Raw genomic sequence first — 13,635 nt, 5'->3', positions numbered from 1 at the left:
TGCCTACGATCTCTACAGAGATGGAACGCGAGACTTTCCGGTTTCATGTAGAGTGCTTAGTCCCTAGACCACTAACACGGCACTCACCATTGTGCATATCTAACTTCAGTCGATTAGCGTTATTACGCAATAATATTACAAATGCACTGGTGAATAACTGTTTCATAGCTGATAAGGTTGAACTCTATTGGTCACAGCTCCTCACTAGAACTTCTGAAATCGAATCTCGAAGTTATTCATTAGTGAGCGATTGGTTACCAATAGTGCAATCGTTTTGAGGATATTTTCGAATTTTCATTGTTTACATGACTAACTGACCTGAGTTAAACAACTGTTGAAAATCAAGAAGCGCTAATTTTCAACAACTGTCTGAGTATGATCACTTTATGATGTAAACTACGAAACTCGATAACCTCAAACCTGTTACACCAAAGATACTATGAATTCTGTAAAAAGTCAAAATCTGTGTAATACATGTATAAAATCAGTGAATTAGCATAAACTTTACCTCAGTTCCACATGACCTCATTCGAGTTCGTGTTCCATGACAAAAATTACCACCATTCTGAGGTCTAGAATAGGACGTATAGAAGAATGTGTGGTAAAAAAAAGCAAATTTGATGAATTAAATTTTCTTAGTGATTAGGTACCAGTTGATTATAACGAAATAGCATGTTTAATGTTGGAGTTCATTGATACACATTTCATTGATGAATGTCAAAATAACAGTAGTGATGAAAATGTACTCATGCGTATTAGTTCCAACTAATTACATTTCTAATTTGAAAACCTCCTGACACGGTGGAGTTTTCACTGAGTCCACTAAGAAAATTTTACTTACAACCGTATAGTCGATAAGAAAATGTTTTAACAAAATTTTTTAAATTATGTTTCTTGTATTAAAGCTCATAATTTAATACTGGTTGCCTAGGTAATTATTTCTTCTTCCATACTGCATAATCTTAATCAACCATAAAAACTATCATTTATAGTCAGTGAATTCATATTTCGACTAACGAATTCATTGATTAATAAGAAATAAAGTTGTGATAAATGTAAATCTTACAGAAATCGCTTCTTTTTCAACAGTCTAAAGTTGTATAATCTTTAGAATAGACTTGAATTATCCGGTTGTTAATATTCAGGATTGGATTCTGATCAGTTTTTGATATGTGAAACATGTATGAATAGAATAGATATGGTCATTTTATAACAAGTATTTTAGAATAGATGGATTGTGGCTAGCATCCACAGAAATGCCATATCAACGCGATTGATATAAACCGGCGAAGACCAATCAAAATTCAGTCCCGAATATCAACAACAAGGTAATTCAAATCGCTACTTATAATGACATAAACATTATACCCGTTAGATAGTTTAGTGGTTGACTAGACTTGATAGATCAACGCATAACACGTTAGCATTTCATGACAAAAGTATTAGATTTTAGTCTCAGAATAAATATCAACACCGAAAACAAGGTTTGCCCAGCTGACGATTCCTGGACCGTATGAAACGCATATTCCACTACAACCAGAAGGTTGTCTAATCTGGACTTGATTTTTATGAGTCTAAAGTCAGTTCAAGAACAATTGTAAAGTCAGGGAGCACTGAATAACTGTTGGTCCTATTTCAGAACTCTTCAGTGTTGTGCATTTATAATTCACCTTTGGGCTTAATGCTTTCAACATTACCAGTCCATCTAAACAATTAATTATAATATGACAACAATGGTCTCTAGTTTTTAGGGTTGTGCATAGTGCTTCAAATATTTGAGCTGTAAATTTTAAAGTAACCATTAGAAAATGCAGATCGATCTGAATTAGAGGTTTGCTGACACTTATTAAAATAAGTGTATTCATACTTATGCAAATGTTTAGTCATCTAAAAGTAAAAGCCTACACCATCGCAAATCTTGTCACCAATGATAAGTAGATTTCGTGTATTCGTCAATATAAAGTTTCAGGCTAGACAAGAAAATGATTTTCTGAAGTAAACTTTGATCTTCAGTTATCCTTAATCAGTGATAGTTATCATTTGTTTGTGGAAAAAGTTTATAACTTCATTTCAAAATGTCTGTTACATGAACACTTGTTGCAGACATCTTAGTTGCTTCCTATAACCCAAGACTACTTGTTAACATGAACTCGGACAACAGAGTAAAGGAGCAAAATGTGAGTTAATGTTTTACCTCAAGGTTAATTTTTATACGGGAACTAGAGTATATTTATTGGTTTTCAAATGACTGATAATCTGGAAACTCCTCGAAACATACTAAATATAATAGCAATATTAGTAATTGTACAATGAAACTTGACGGTTTTCTAGATGTCTTTTATTCACTCGTGATTGGATAAAATGTTTTCATTATTTGTCTGAGCCTATAGAGACTTGGTGAAGAAAAATTCATTAAACCATAACATACTGAAGCGCAAATATTTAATTATTTCCTCAACGATGTTTGTGTAAACATTATTCATAGACGTGAGAATAAATAGCTTATCGAATTTAGAAATTTTTTAGTCATACTCATTATAGTTATAAGGTAAATTCTAACATAAATTGGCAAAAATATTACTGTCTTACTCAGGATTATTGCATTCACGTTCGGAAAATTGTACTCCACCACCACAACTACGTGAACATTTTGACCATGATCCCCATTCACCCCAATTTCCATGTAATGGAGTTGGATTTTCATTAGTTGATACACATCGTCCCTGAATACACCACTAAAAATGAAAAAAAGTAGTGCTGATAATCTGGAGAAATTGGTAAATTCTACGTATGACAAGAACTTAAATGTTTAGACAAAATAATTTAAAATCTGAAGTAATTTTTATTGTAAAGTTACTTTGAAAAATGATTAGAAAAAGCGATTAGTATTTGGCACTGTCACTGTGTTTTATACAATGATACTTGGCTGAAGTCATTCAAAAACGATCATCATTTTGCAATTTTATGGTTTCGTGATGAAAAGAATGATACGTTTCTTTAAACTATAGCAATTTGTATTTAGTTGAAGTTCTTAGCATGTTACGTTTCGCAACTTACGATAAAGATATGTAAATTTCAGTCCTGATTCTCAGTACTTTTGACAATAAGAAATATAGACCAGTCTCAACCCTCGATATCGGATATCATCTAGTTATTAAAGGGGATTTTTTCTCTTAAAACAATAAGTGATCAACGACTAAATACAGAATTATCCATTATATAAATATACGTTAACAATTTTAAGATTAAACTTTGATGGAAATTACAATAATCTAAATTCATTATGAAGTCTGAGGAATTTCAATGTCATTTAAACAAATTATTTACGAATTTTAGGAGTAAACATCTACTATACAGTTTTTAATAATCAGCATTTTATATCAACGGAAATTGACTGCATGAGATAATTAAAATAAAAATAGACTGACCAAATTATGTTTGTGCTCGTTTACTACTCAGTGTTTGGGATAATACTTTAAAATAAGAGACCTTGGACCCTCATTGTACACACTTAGAATAGATTAACAATCTAGTTCCGTTTTGTTGAAATTTGAACAGGATATAATAATCATGGGGCTTAGAATTGACCTTTATCATAAATACTTCAACAATTAACCTTAAATTACTTAGGTAACATAAATGAATACTGATTATCAATCTTATTCATTGTTCATTAATCTTTAAATTTCCGAGTGGCTAAGTTTTCCATAATCTCAAGGATTGGACCTTAACAACTCCTTTACAACTTTTTAAGAACTGTGTTGGTGTCAATTCAATGGTCTGTAATGATTGTGTGTTAATGATACAGGGCTTACTACTTCCCATTTTTATCAGAGCATTTTATACTATTTGAATCTCAAGGTATATTAAGGTATATGTTCTATACACTTTGATTGTATTGTTGGATTACTCTTACCTATATACCCATGCTTGTAAACGCAATTAATCGAATTGGTACTTCTTGGTTATAAATGAAAACGCCATTAAAACGTTGGGTTGGGTATAGAATCCACAGTGTTAAGTCATCCAAGTATATCGTAGTCAGCAATTACGGTCGTGTTTTCATTTATTTAGTCACGTAATATTAGATATTTTGAAATGTATTTTATTAGAGAGTTAATTAAAGTTATGACCTTTACAATCTTGTAATTTTTCTTCAATCTTAACTGACGGCGCTAAAATTGACAACTCCGTAGTACAATAGAGTGGTAATTTCGTAGTGAGAAACATTACGTTTTTCATGTAAGCAAGCTAAAACGATAAAGAGTGAGACACACCATCATGCGTTACTTACTTACTTATGCCTGTTACTCCCAATGGAGCATAGGCCACCGACCAGCATTCTCCAACCCACTCTGTCCTGGGTATTCCTTTCTATTTTTATCCAAGTGTTGTTCATTCTTTTCATGTCTGTCTCCATTTGTCGGCGTAATCTGTTCTTTGGTCTTCCTCTATTCATATCGCCTTGGCGATTCCAAGTGAGGGCTTGCCTTGTGACGTGGTTGGGTGCTTTCCTCAATGTGCGTCCAATCCACTTCCAGCGATTGTTCCTGATTTCTTCCTCCGCTGGAATCCGGTTGATGCTGATAGTGTCTAGCCAACACACCCGAAGTATTTTGCGTAGACAGCTGTTAATAAACACCTGTATTTTCTGGATGATGGTTTACGTAGTTCTCCAAGTTTCCGCCACATACAGTAGAAGTGTCTTGATATTTGTATTGAAAATTCTGACCTTGATGTTGGTTGACAGACATTTGTTTTGAGTTCTAGGTGTTCTTCAGTTGTAGGGACACTGTTCTTGCTCCGTTGGTCTGCGCCTTCACATTTGCATCAAATCCACCGTGCTCATCAATGATGCTGCCCAGATATGTAAAGGTTTTTACATCTTCCAAATCTTCTCCGTCAATTGTGATTGGATTGGTGCATTCTGTGTTGTATCGGAGAATCCTGCTTTTCCCTTTGTGTATATTGAGACCTACTGCTGCTGAGGCTGCTGCCACACTGTTCGTCTTCTCCTGTATTTGTCATTGCGTTTGGGATAGAAGAGCCAGATCATCTGCGAAGTCTAGATAGTCTAACTGCATCCTAGGTGTCCATTGTATCCCGTGCATCCCTTCAGATGTTGACGTCTTCATGATCCAGTCGATCACCAGGAGAAAGAGAAAGGGTGAGAGTAAGCAACCTTGCCTAACACCGGTCTTCACTTCGAACGACTTTGTCAACTGTCCTCCATGCACGATTTTGCAGTGTAATCCATCATATGAGTTCTGTATGATATTGACTATCTTCTGGGGCACGCCGTAGTGTCGAAGAAGTTTCCATAGTGTTGTTCTGTCCACGCTATCAAATGCCTTTTCGTAGTCAATGAAGTTGATGTAGAGTGATGAATTCCATTCAATTGATTGTTCCACAATGATCCGTAGAGTTGCGATTTGGTCTGTACACGATCTATCCTTATGGAATCCTGCCTGTTGGTCACGAAGTCGGGCGTCTACTCAGTCCTTCATCCTGTTTAACAATACCCTGTTGAAGACTTTTCCCGGTATTGAAAGAAGAGTGATGCCCCTGTAGTTATCACACTTGCTGAGATCGCCTTTCTTCGGTATTTTGATCAGGAGTCCTTCTTTCCAGTCTTTTGGTACTTGTTCCTCATCCAAAATCTTATTGAAGAGAGTGTGGAGTATCCTTGCAGTTGCCGCTACGTCTGCTTTTAGTGCCTCTGCTGGAATGTTGTCTGGTCCTGCTGCTTTGCCACTCTTGATTTATCTGATGGCCATGCTGATTTCTTCAACTGTTGGTGAGACAACATTGATTGAGAGGTCTGTCGGTGCTGTTTCGATGTTTGGTGGGTTCAGTGAAGCTGGTCGATTCAAGAGTTCTTTGAAGTGGTCTACCCACCTGTTTTATTGCTCTTCAATGTTGGTGATTACCTCGCCTTCCTTGCTTTTCACTGGTCGTTCTGGTTTGCGGCGATTTCCAGAGAGTTTCTTTGTCGTATCATACAGTTGTCTCATGTTTCCTCCTCTTACAGCCTTTTCCGCCGTCATTGCTAGATCTTCCACATATTTACGTTTGTCAGTTCTGATGCTCCTCTTCACTTGTTTGTTTACTCCTTTCTTGAATCTTATCCAGTGTATCAACAGTGATCCATTCCTTGTGATGGTGCCTCTTGTAGCTCAGAACCTCATGACATGTTGAAGTGATTGCTTCTTTGATCCCCTTCCAGTTGCTCTCCATAGTAGTTCCTTCTTTGTTGAGTAGATCATGAAAGGCCTGAAACTTATTACTGAGGACTACCTTGAATTTGTTGAAATTAGCAGTATCCTGAAGAAAGGTCGTATTAAACTTTTGTGCTGTTGTCCGCCCCATTGTCCAGTGCTTCTTGAGTTTCAATTTCATCTTGGCGACCAGCAAGTGATGATCTGATGCTATATCAGCTCCCTTCTTGGTTCTCACGTCCTCCATCGCCCTCCTGAACTTTTTATTGATGCAGATATGGTCGATCTGGTTTTGTGTAGTGTGATCCGGTGAAGTTAATGTGGCTTTGTGTGTGCGTTTGTGTTGGAATATAGTGCCGCTTATGGCCAGTTTGTTGAAGGCACATAGGTTTGCAAATCTCTTGCCGCTCTCGTTTCTTTCTCCCAGTCCTTGTCATCCCATGATTCCTTAATATCCGGTGTTGTCCATTCCAATCTTGGCATTTAGGTCTCCCATCAGAATGGTCAAGTCCTTTGTTGGACACTTTTCGACGATTGGCTGCAGTGTATCGCAAAATTGATCTTTAGCGTCTTCATTGTAGTCGTAGTTAGGCGCATAGCATTGAATGACGTTCATTGAAATGCCCTCTTTCTTTGTTTTGGAGGAGACTTTGATGATCCTTGGTCCATGAGATTCCCATCCTATAAGTGCATTTCGTACTTGTTTGTATAGCATCAGTGCATCTCCTTGTATATGTTGAGCATTTTCTTCTTCATGGCCGGAGCATAACAAAGGACTCTTTGAAGCTATTCGTTGCTGTTCTATCTGCGTCCAATGTGTTTCACTGATTACAAGCATCTCCATATTGTATCTCTTCATTTCTGCAGCAATTTGGAAGACTCTCCCGGTCTCCTACATTGTACAAGCATTCCATGTATCCAAATTAATGGCTGCTCTGGTTGTCAGAAGGGGTATCAGCCTCGTGAATTCCGAAGGAACTCGGCTTTCAACGTGAGGCGTCATAGCTCTTCTGAATGAAGACCTTGTAACTCCCAGGGTAGAGTTTAAATTCCGCCTGGAGCCTCCCGGGGCTACTACCAGTCCTAAGCTCGGATTGGGGAGTAAGGTTGGGCATGGGGTTTCGACCCTATCCCGCAGAAAACTCAGTCGCTAAAAGAACGCTAAGTAGAAAAAATCATGGTTTACATTAGCGTAAATAATAATTCCAACTTCATCCTGGTAGGTTTTCAGGTGTAAGGTCGAAATTGAGAGCAAGTATGTAGTTTATCCTCAGTCAAACATCCAGTTTGATTATATTGCAAAAGAACACACCTTCAAAATAATTTGTTCTTCACTAATAAATGGATTATTCACCAAATATTTAAACGTTAATATTTTGAATAGGACAAAACTAATCGTTTGCACGTATTTATATGTAGAAATGAATAAAGTGCCACATGTTCATTGTACTATACATGTCCTGCCCAACTTACCTAAGTTAACTTTCTAAAGAGAACCCAAGATCATGAATTAACACGAAGCTGTTTGGTGAAATCTGTTGTAAGTTGAAATATCCATATATATGTATATATATCATCTATCTATATACACAGTAGGGAATTATTCCTTTTATCAAAGGAACTTGGAAACAGGTTTGTGTATTGTACGTCAACTACAGTAGTATGCTAAAATCAATTTTTTAAATTAAACTAACCGCTTATGTGTTTGCCCTTTCAAACCTATGTCATAGTCTGTGGTAATATTAGAAAGTGAATCATGTTTACTAAAGACCACCATTGATGCACATGACATTGTGTTTGATAAATAGATTGTTAAACTTCCTTTTTTTCATTTTAGGTTTATAAAGATTTTTAAAAAAATTTTTAGAGAATTATCATAGAGTTCTTTGTTTATTAACTTGAATTAATTATTAAAATGCTTGATGAAATGTTTAAGGATTTCAATTTGTAAGGGTTATCAACAACCAAGTGAGTGATGAACCAGAAGTATGATTATGACCTCGAACAAGTTATTATAATTTACATCGCGATCTTGGTTAAATGACCTCTGAAAACCAGTGTGTACTGAATGGGCACTGCCAAAGAATCCCAATCTACAGTAAATTAGCTCTACAATGCTTCCCGGTTTACAACGGCTACTTACTTTAGGTTAATCCTTGATTTTAACTATAAAAAGTTCGACAATCTCTACAAACCCTCCGTATAGTGATCATGATTCATCTATTTCAGGCTGACCATATTGAAGAAGATATTTATGCATCTTAGTCAGGTCTAGTGTGAAAAATGGTATGCCATAAACAGTCACTTCTCAAATGCTTTATGTTGTCATTTGAATCAATGACCTGAAGCACTGAATACAAAAGAAGCACAGTTAAACTCTTGGAGGCATCACATTTAGTCAGTTGATAATCATTCTTTTGATAAAGTAACTCAATACAATTAGATTCATTCTTTTTGGTTATTTTTCTTTCTTACTATGTGCTGGCTTCATTTTCATAATCTATTACGTGATTCACGTATTAAGTAATCGCTATCGTCTCATGTCACTTATTATTCCCATAGTTTTATTTGACTCGTAGCCTATTTCAAGTTGTCAAATATTGTCAAATATATATGAGTGGCGTTTGTTGAGAGTATTGAATTTTTCAGCTAATGTCATGGACTAATCTGAATCAGACAACCATTAAATAACAGGAAGCACTAGACCATTGTTACATTCTAATACTGAACTTTCCAGAAATTCTCATTCACAACTACAACAGTGTCTAAAATGTCAATCATTCGATACCTACTCAGTAGTTTGAAGTTAAAGTGTCTACCATAGGGCTCGAATGTTTTGTGTTCGATCCCCAATGGGGTCATGAATGTGCATTATTAGAGTCCTATACTAGAGCAAAACTGCTATTCAGCAAATGCTGGCTTCAAATATTTGTTCAAGGTCAATTTCTAATGTAAGTTGGAAAATAAATGAATAATTGTCACTGACGACAGTCACCAATTTTTGCAGAAATTTGACTTACTACATAAACAAGAAAGTAAATCATGTGAATTAATATTGTACATAACACTCATAAATAATGGTATAACTAGTTAGTATGTATTTTTGTTTCTAAGTGAATTATGAATCTTGTTTCTTGGTTTGTGGGGTAGTTTATAACATAATTTTATTATGGGTAACATACTATAAAATATATTTTGGCTTAATTATAGATAATTATATTTTCCCGAAATCTTGTAATTAAATCAAAATAATTGATAAAACTAAACGTATTGAAGCATAAAATAATTTATTCAGCGATGGGAACTTCTTCGATAAGTTCAATTTCAATGTCGTACAACTTTACGTATATGTAGTAGATTATAGTCGAACAAATAAATATTATGTCTATAAGAATTTGATTAACTGATTGTTGAGATCTGATTACACTATTTTAAATAAAGGAGGAAATTTATAGAACATATGAAATAGATAATCAATAAGGTAAAATAATGGAACTGTTAGTATCGTGAAGTTGAAGTAAATATATGTGGAAGGTATTGAATCTATTAATATTTTTGATTGAATTCTGTAAGTTATTTTTAATAATCCTGCGCCTACTACATATTGTAGAATCGATTATGTAAATAACGTGTTCAATTTTGCTGAACTACACAAGTAGATATTTCAGAATGCGATGGAAATGTGGCCTTGACGACCAACTTAAGTACCAAGCCTTTCATTAGCAGCTGAGGTGATATACTATTATTTATGGGACGAGATACCAGAATTCAGATGAATTCGGAAGTAGTAGTAGCAGAATTTCTATTGAAGTTCTAAGTAATAATTCTTAAAACTAATTATGTCACGGCCTGACATAAATTTGTGAAAATAGCAATATATTCTAGTATCTTAACACTCTGGAATAAACACATTACGATAATATGCTCATAAACTACGTGTATCATTACGCTTGATTCTTGACACATTCTCATTGTACCAATCAAAAGATAAATGTGTGATAAAATCAGTAAATACATCAACGTAAAAAGTGGATTTGAATTTGTTGGAATGACAGCATATACATACATAGCAGTCAAACATGCGGTGTTTTCTGAAATAACATGATTATTTACTCATATTCTACCGACGGGAAACGTTGGCTGCAAATGCAAATAAATAGTATAAAGGAAAATGGATATATCGATGGAAGTAGGCAAAATGAAGCGGCATTTGCTTTAATAGACTTGGAACATATACTTCATGTTTATCAATGAATTTTTTTTCAAAAACGGATACATAAAAAATATACTCTTGGTTTGATACTAAGAGGCATGCAACTGGCTAAACTAAAATGAGCCGTCACATGATAAATTAATTTTATGCAATAAATTGGTGAGTTAACTTAAGCGTTCAATCACTTTAGCTGACACATATCCCTTGTTTTCATTGAGGACAGTTTGTGGAAAATATCTCCTTCAATTTAAGGTGCTCCTTACAAAACGTTTACAATGATACCACTGATTAAAATTCACCACCTTCAGGTATAATTTTATTTTTTTCACTAGCTGATATAAAGGATACATAGTCACGCATTACTTATGTTCTAAAATCACTGAATCAAATTTCTATATGATACTCGGTAATCAAAAATCATTATCTAAGCGGTTAATAATCAATTTGAAGTTACACAGCGTCTCTATACGACGCAATATACACTAGGTTTGAATCTAATTGGTTTACTCATGCCTTCTAGTTCACAGTTCTCACTTTGTGTTAGCTTATGGAGTAAAATATACAAAGAGTATAACTAAATTTAATATATACTGGTAAAGATTATGTTAATGACTCATGAATAATTTTGACACATCCAGGATGGTTTTAGTAGTTAAGTTGATAAGTGATCTTCTTTATGAAGTTTTCAGCATGTGTTATTCATAAACACATCTTTACCGATTGCTGTAGCCATTTCATATGAAACATAAATCAGTCAGAACTCGTTTCAGTTTCTCTTGGTTAGGGCGACTTCTCTATGATACCATGTTGTTAGTGATGCATGGTATATTAAACAAAACTGTATTATAAAAGCCCTTGATCCCTTTTATGGTCGTGGGTGCTTCTTGTTAAGCAGTTTCATTCTATAGTGAAGTAATTATCGAATGAATAATGGTTTTCAGTTGCTTCAATTCAAAGGCTTAATGTATCCCAAAATTTACAAACAAATGGTTAAGAGACCTTTGTGTCACCAGCTTTTTATCAACTTTCAATCAACGTGCATATATTTATTTGTGACAAAACACATAAGAAAACTTGTTAAACACATAAAGTCACTGTATACACCAATGTTTTCACCATTTCGGCGGTATCACAAGAATTTCAGTGTCGCCTAAGGTGTCGTACTTGAGAGGTAGAAAGGATATTTTCATAGCTTAGTTCATTTACAATGAGAAAATCACGTTATTCATTATGAATTGCAAAATTTAAAAAATAACACTTACTTTACTGCTCCCGCATGGTGTTCCCTCAGCCCAAGCCGTTTCCATTGGTAAACATGACCTATGTTCACTATCTTGACAATATAGCTGGCGACAAGCCGGAAGCTAATTATTAAGATAAAAGTTACTATTAGTACGTAGTCAAGTAAATCATAATTTCCGTACATAGATCAAATCTTTACAAGCCAAGGAAAAAAAGTGAAATCGTGTTTCTTCAAAGTCATCAATAGTCAATAACATTTTCAAGGGCTTACAAAAAGTTCAAAATAATGCGAAATGGAATATCGTCTAACAAACTTTTGAAATCACAAATAAAGTCAAATATTTATGTTGACTGTCATTAAAATTCATGGATTATTATTTTTTTTTGTTAGTTCACCATATGAAATCTTAGTGATTTATGGTAGTTTTTGTAATTGAATATAATACAGGTGCTCAACTGAAATATCAGCTAGATATATTCGTATTAATTATACCAGCAATCTTGACTAAGTAGCTTTAAACTGTCGCCTTTGTCATAAAGTTTAAAAGATTCCGTTTTTTATTCTGAGTAAAGTAGTAGGTGGACTTTGTCACTGGAGAGTTTTAAAGTAAGACGAAATAGCTCTTCAGAGTCTCCTGGTTGATGAAATGATTTGTCCGGTAGCGTCGGTTCATACGTGACAAACGATCTCAAAGACAATCACTGCATGGTTTGAATCTTTTCGAATGTCGTTGTTGCATAATATTTAGGTTTGGGTTAGAATAGGATGACTCTACAGTGCTTCTTGATTTCTAATATTTTTTCTAGCTAATGATATGAACTATTTTTGTACAAATCATTTTTTCAGTTTTCATTGACAGATAATTCACTCATATAAATATGTTGCGAAAGTAATGGTATCCTCACCGAGTAACATTATTCACTGACTGTGCGAATTTCAAGTTTGTGATATGAAGATATTTACTGGGTTTTCATCTGATTGATTTTAATCATTTGACGTTAAAATGGTTCATTCTTAGTTTCAGTTAGCTAAGTATATTGTATCCGCTCAAGCAAACTTAATCTCCATCTATTTTAAGAATAAATTCATGAGTAGGATTTTTTTGGAATTTAAAGACTAGACCTTTTAAGCATCAAGCAGCAATAGGTTTTTAGATTTTTCCAACTGGTTGTTACTAAGCAGTTACTAAAAGCTCATAATAGTTTTCATCAGTGATGTGTTATATTATATACTGAGATGAGCCTGTTCACTCGTTTAGATCATGGGGAGAAGACACAGGTTTTTTAACCAGTAGGCATCCTAGACTTTTTGAATACTAATAGGATAGTTAGCTAAGATTGTAAACCAGCCTAAATGTTTCACCTCAGTTTTTGAATCCAGTAATTATAATTGTTAAAAATGGCACGGCTCAGCTAGCGCACAAATTTATTGTAACGTATTTAAAATTATTCTGGTACCTATTAATTTGTCATGAAGTCATATAAGTAACCGACAAATGCAGACCTAATATTGTGAATGAATGTAGAAGATGCATATTACTTACATTAAAATTGATCATTTTATGTTCTTCAAAATAAAACGTAAATACTGTACAAATGTGGAACATTTTTTTACAAGTATTATTTTTCTGTTTACTATGGTATTCAGTTTATGAATATCAGAAAACACTACTTATTAATTGTAAGTGTTGTTTATGTTTTCAAGTGATTATCCTTTTCGGTATTTTGCCATAACAGTTCTGAAAAACATTTGACGTTTATATTTTGTAAGCTTTTTATAATAATAGTCAAAAAAGGTTTTTGTAGATATTATAGTAATTTAATAGTTGAATTCACGAATCAATTGAAGCTAGACCACCATGGAAAACCTAGAAGCACTGGACGGCCGTTTTGTCCTGCTCAAGAGTCCTATACTAGGATGAAACGGCTGTCCAATGTTTCCAGGTATTTTATAATTGTTTA

At 34.3% G+C, this 13,635-nt stretch overlaps 1 protein-coding gene across 1 annotated transcript in view; it reads right to left on the bottom strand.

Moving 5' to 3' along the window:
* ADAMTS9 (A disintegrin and metalloproteinase with thrombospondin motifs 9) overlaps positions 1–13,635 on the bottom strand; it is a gene marked incomplete at its 3' end in the record, with an annotated part of 107,185 nt that overhangs the window by 53,474 nt on the left and 40,076 nt on the right. The window contains exons 11-13 of the mRNA XM_035734055.2: positions 11,694–11,795; positions 2,590–2,735; positions 509–572 (exon numbers count right to left, since the gene is read on the bottom strand). Of these exons, the coding sequence (XP_035590096.2) occupies positions 509–572; positions 2,590–2,735; positions 11,694–11,795 (312 nt within the window). The remainder of the gene's footprint in view (positions 1–508; positions 573–2,589; positions 2,736–11,693; positions 11,796–13,635) is intronic.

The sequence above is a fragment of the Schistosoma haematobium genome, chromosome 3 (genome assembly GCF_000699445.3).
Source record: "Schistosoma haematobium chromosome 3, whole genome shotgun sequence".
Lineage (NCBI taxonomy): Eukaryota > Metazoa > Platyhelminthes > Trematoda > Strigeidida > Schistosomatidae > Schistosoma > Schistosoma haematobium.
This window is presented reverse-complemented; position numbering and strand designations above follow the sequence as displayed.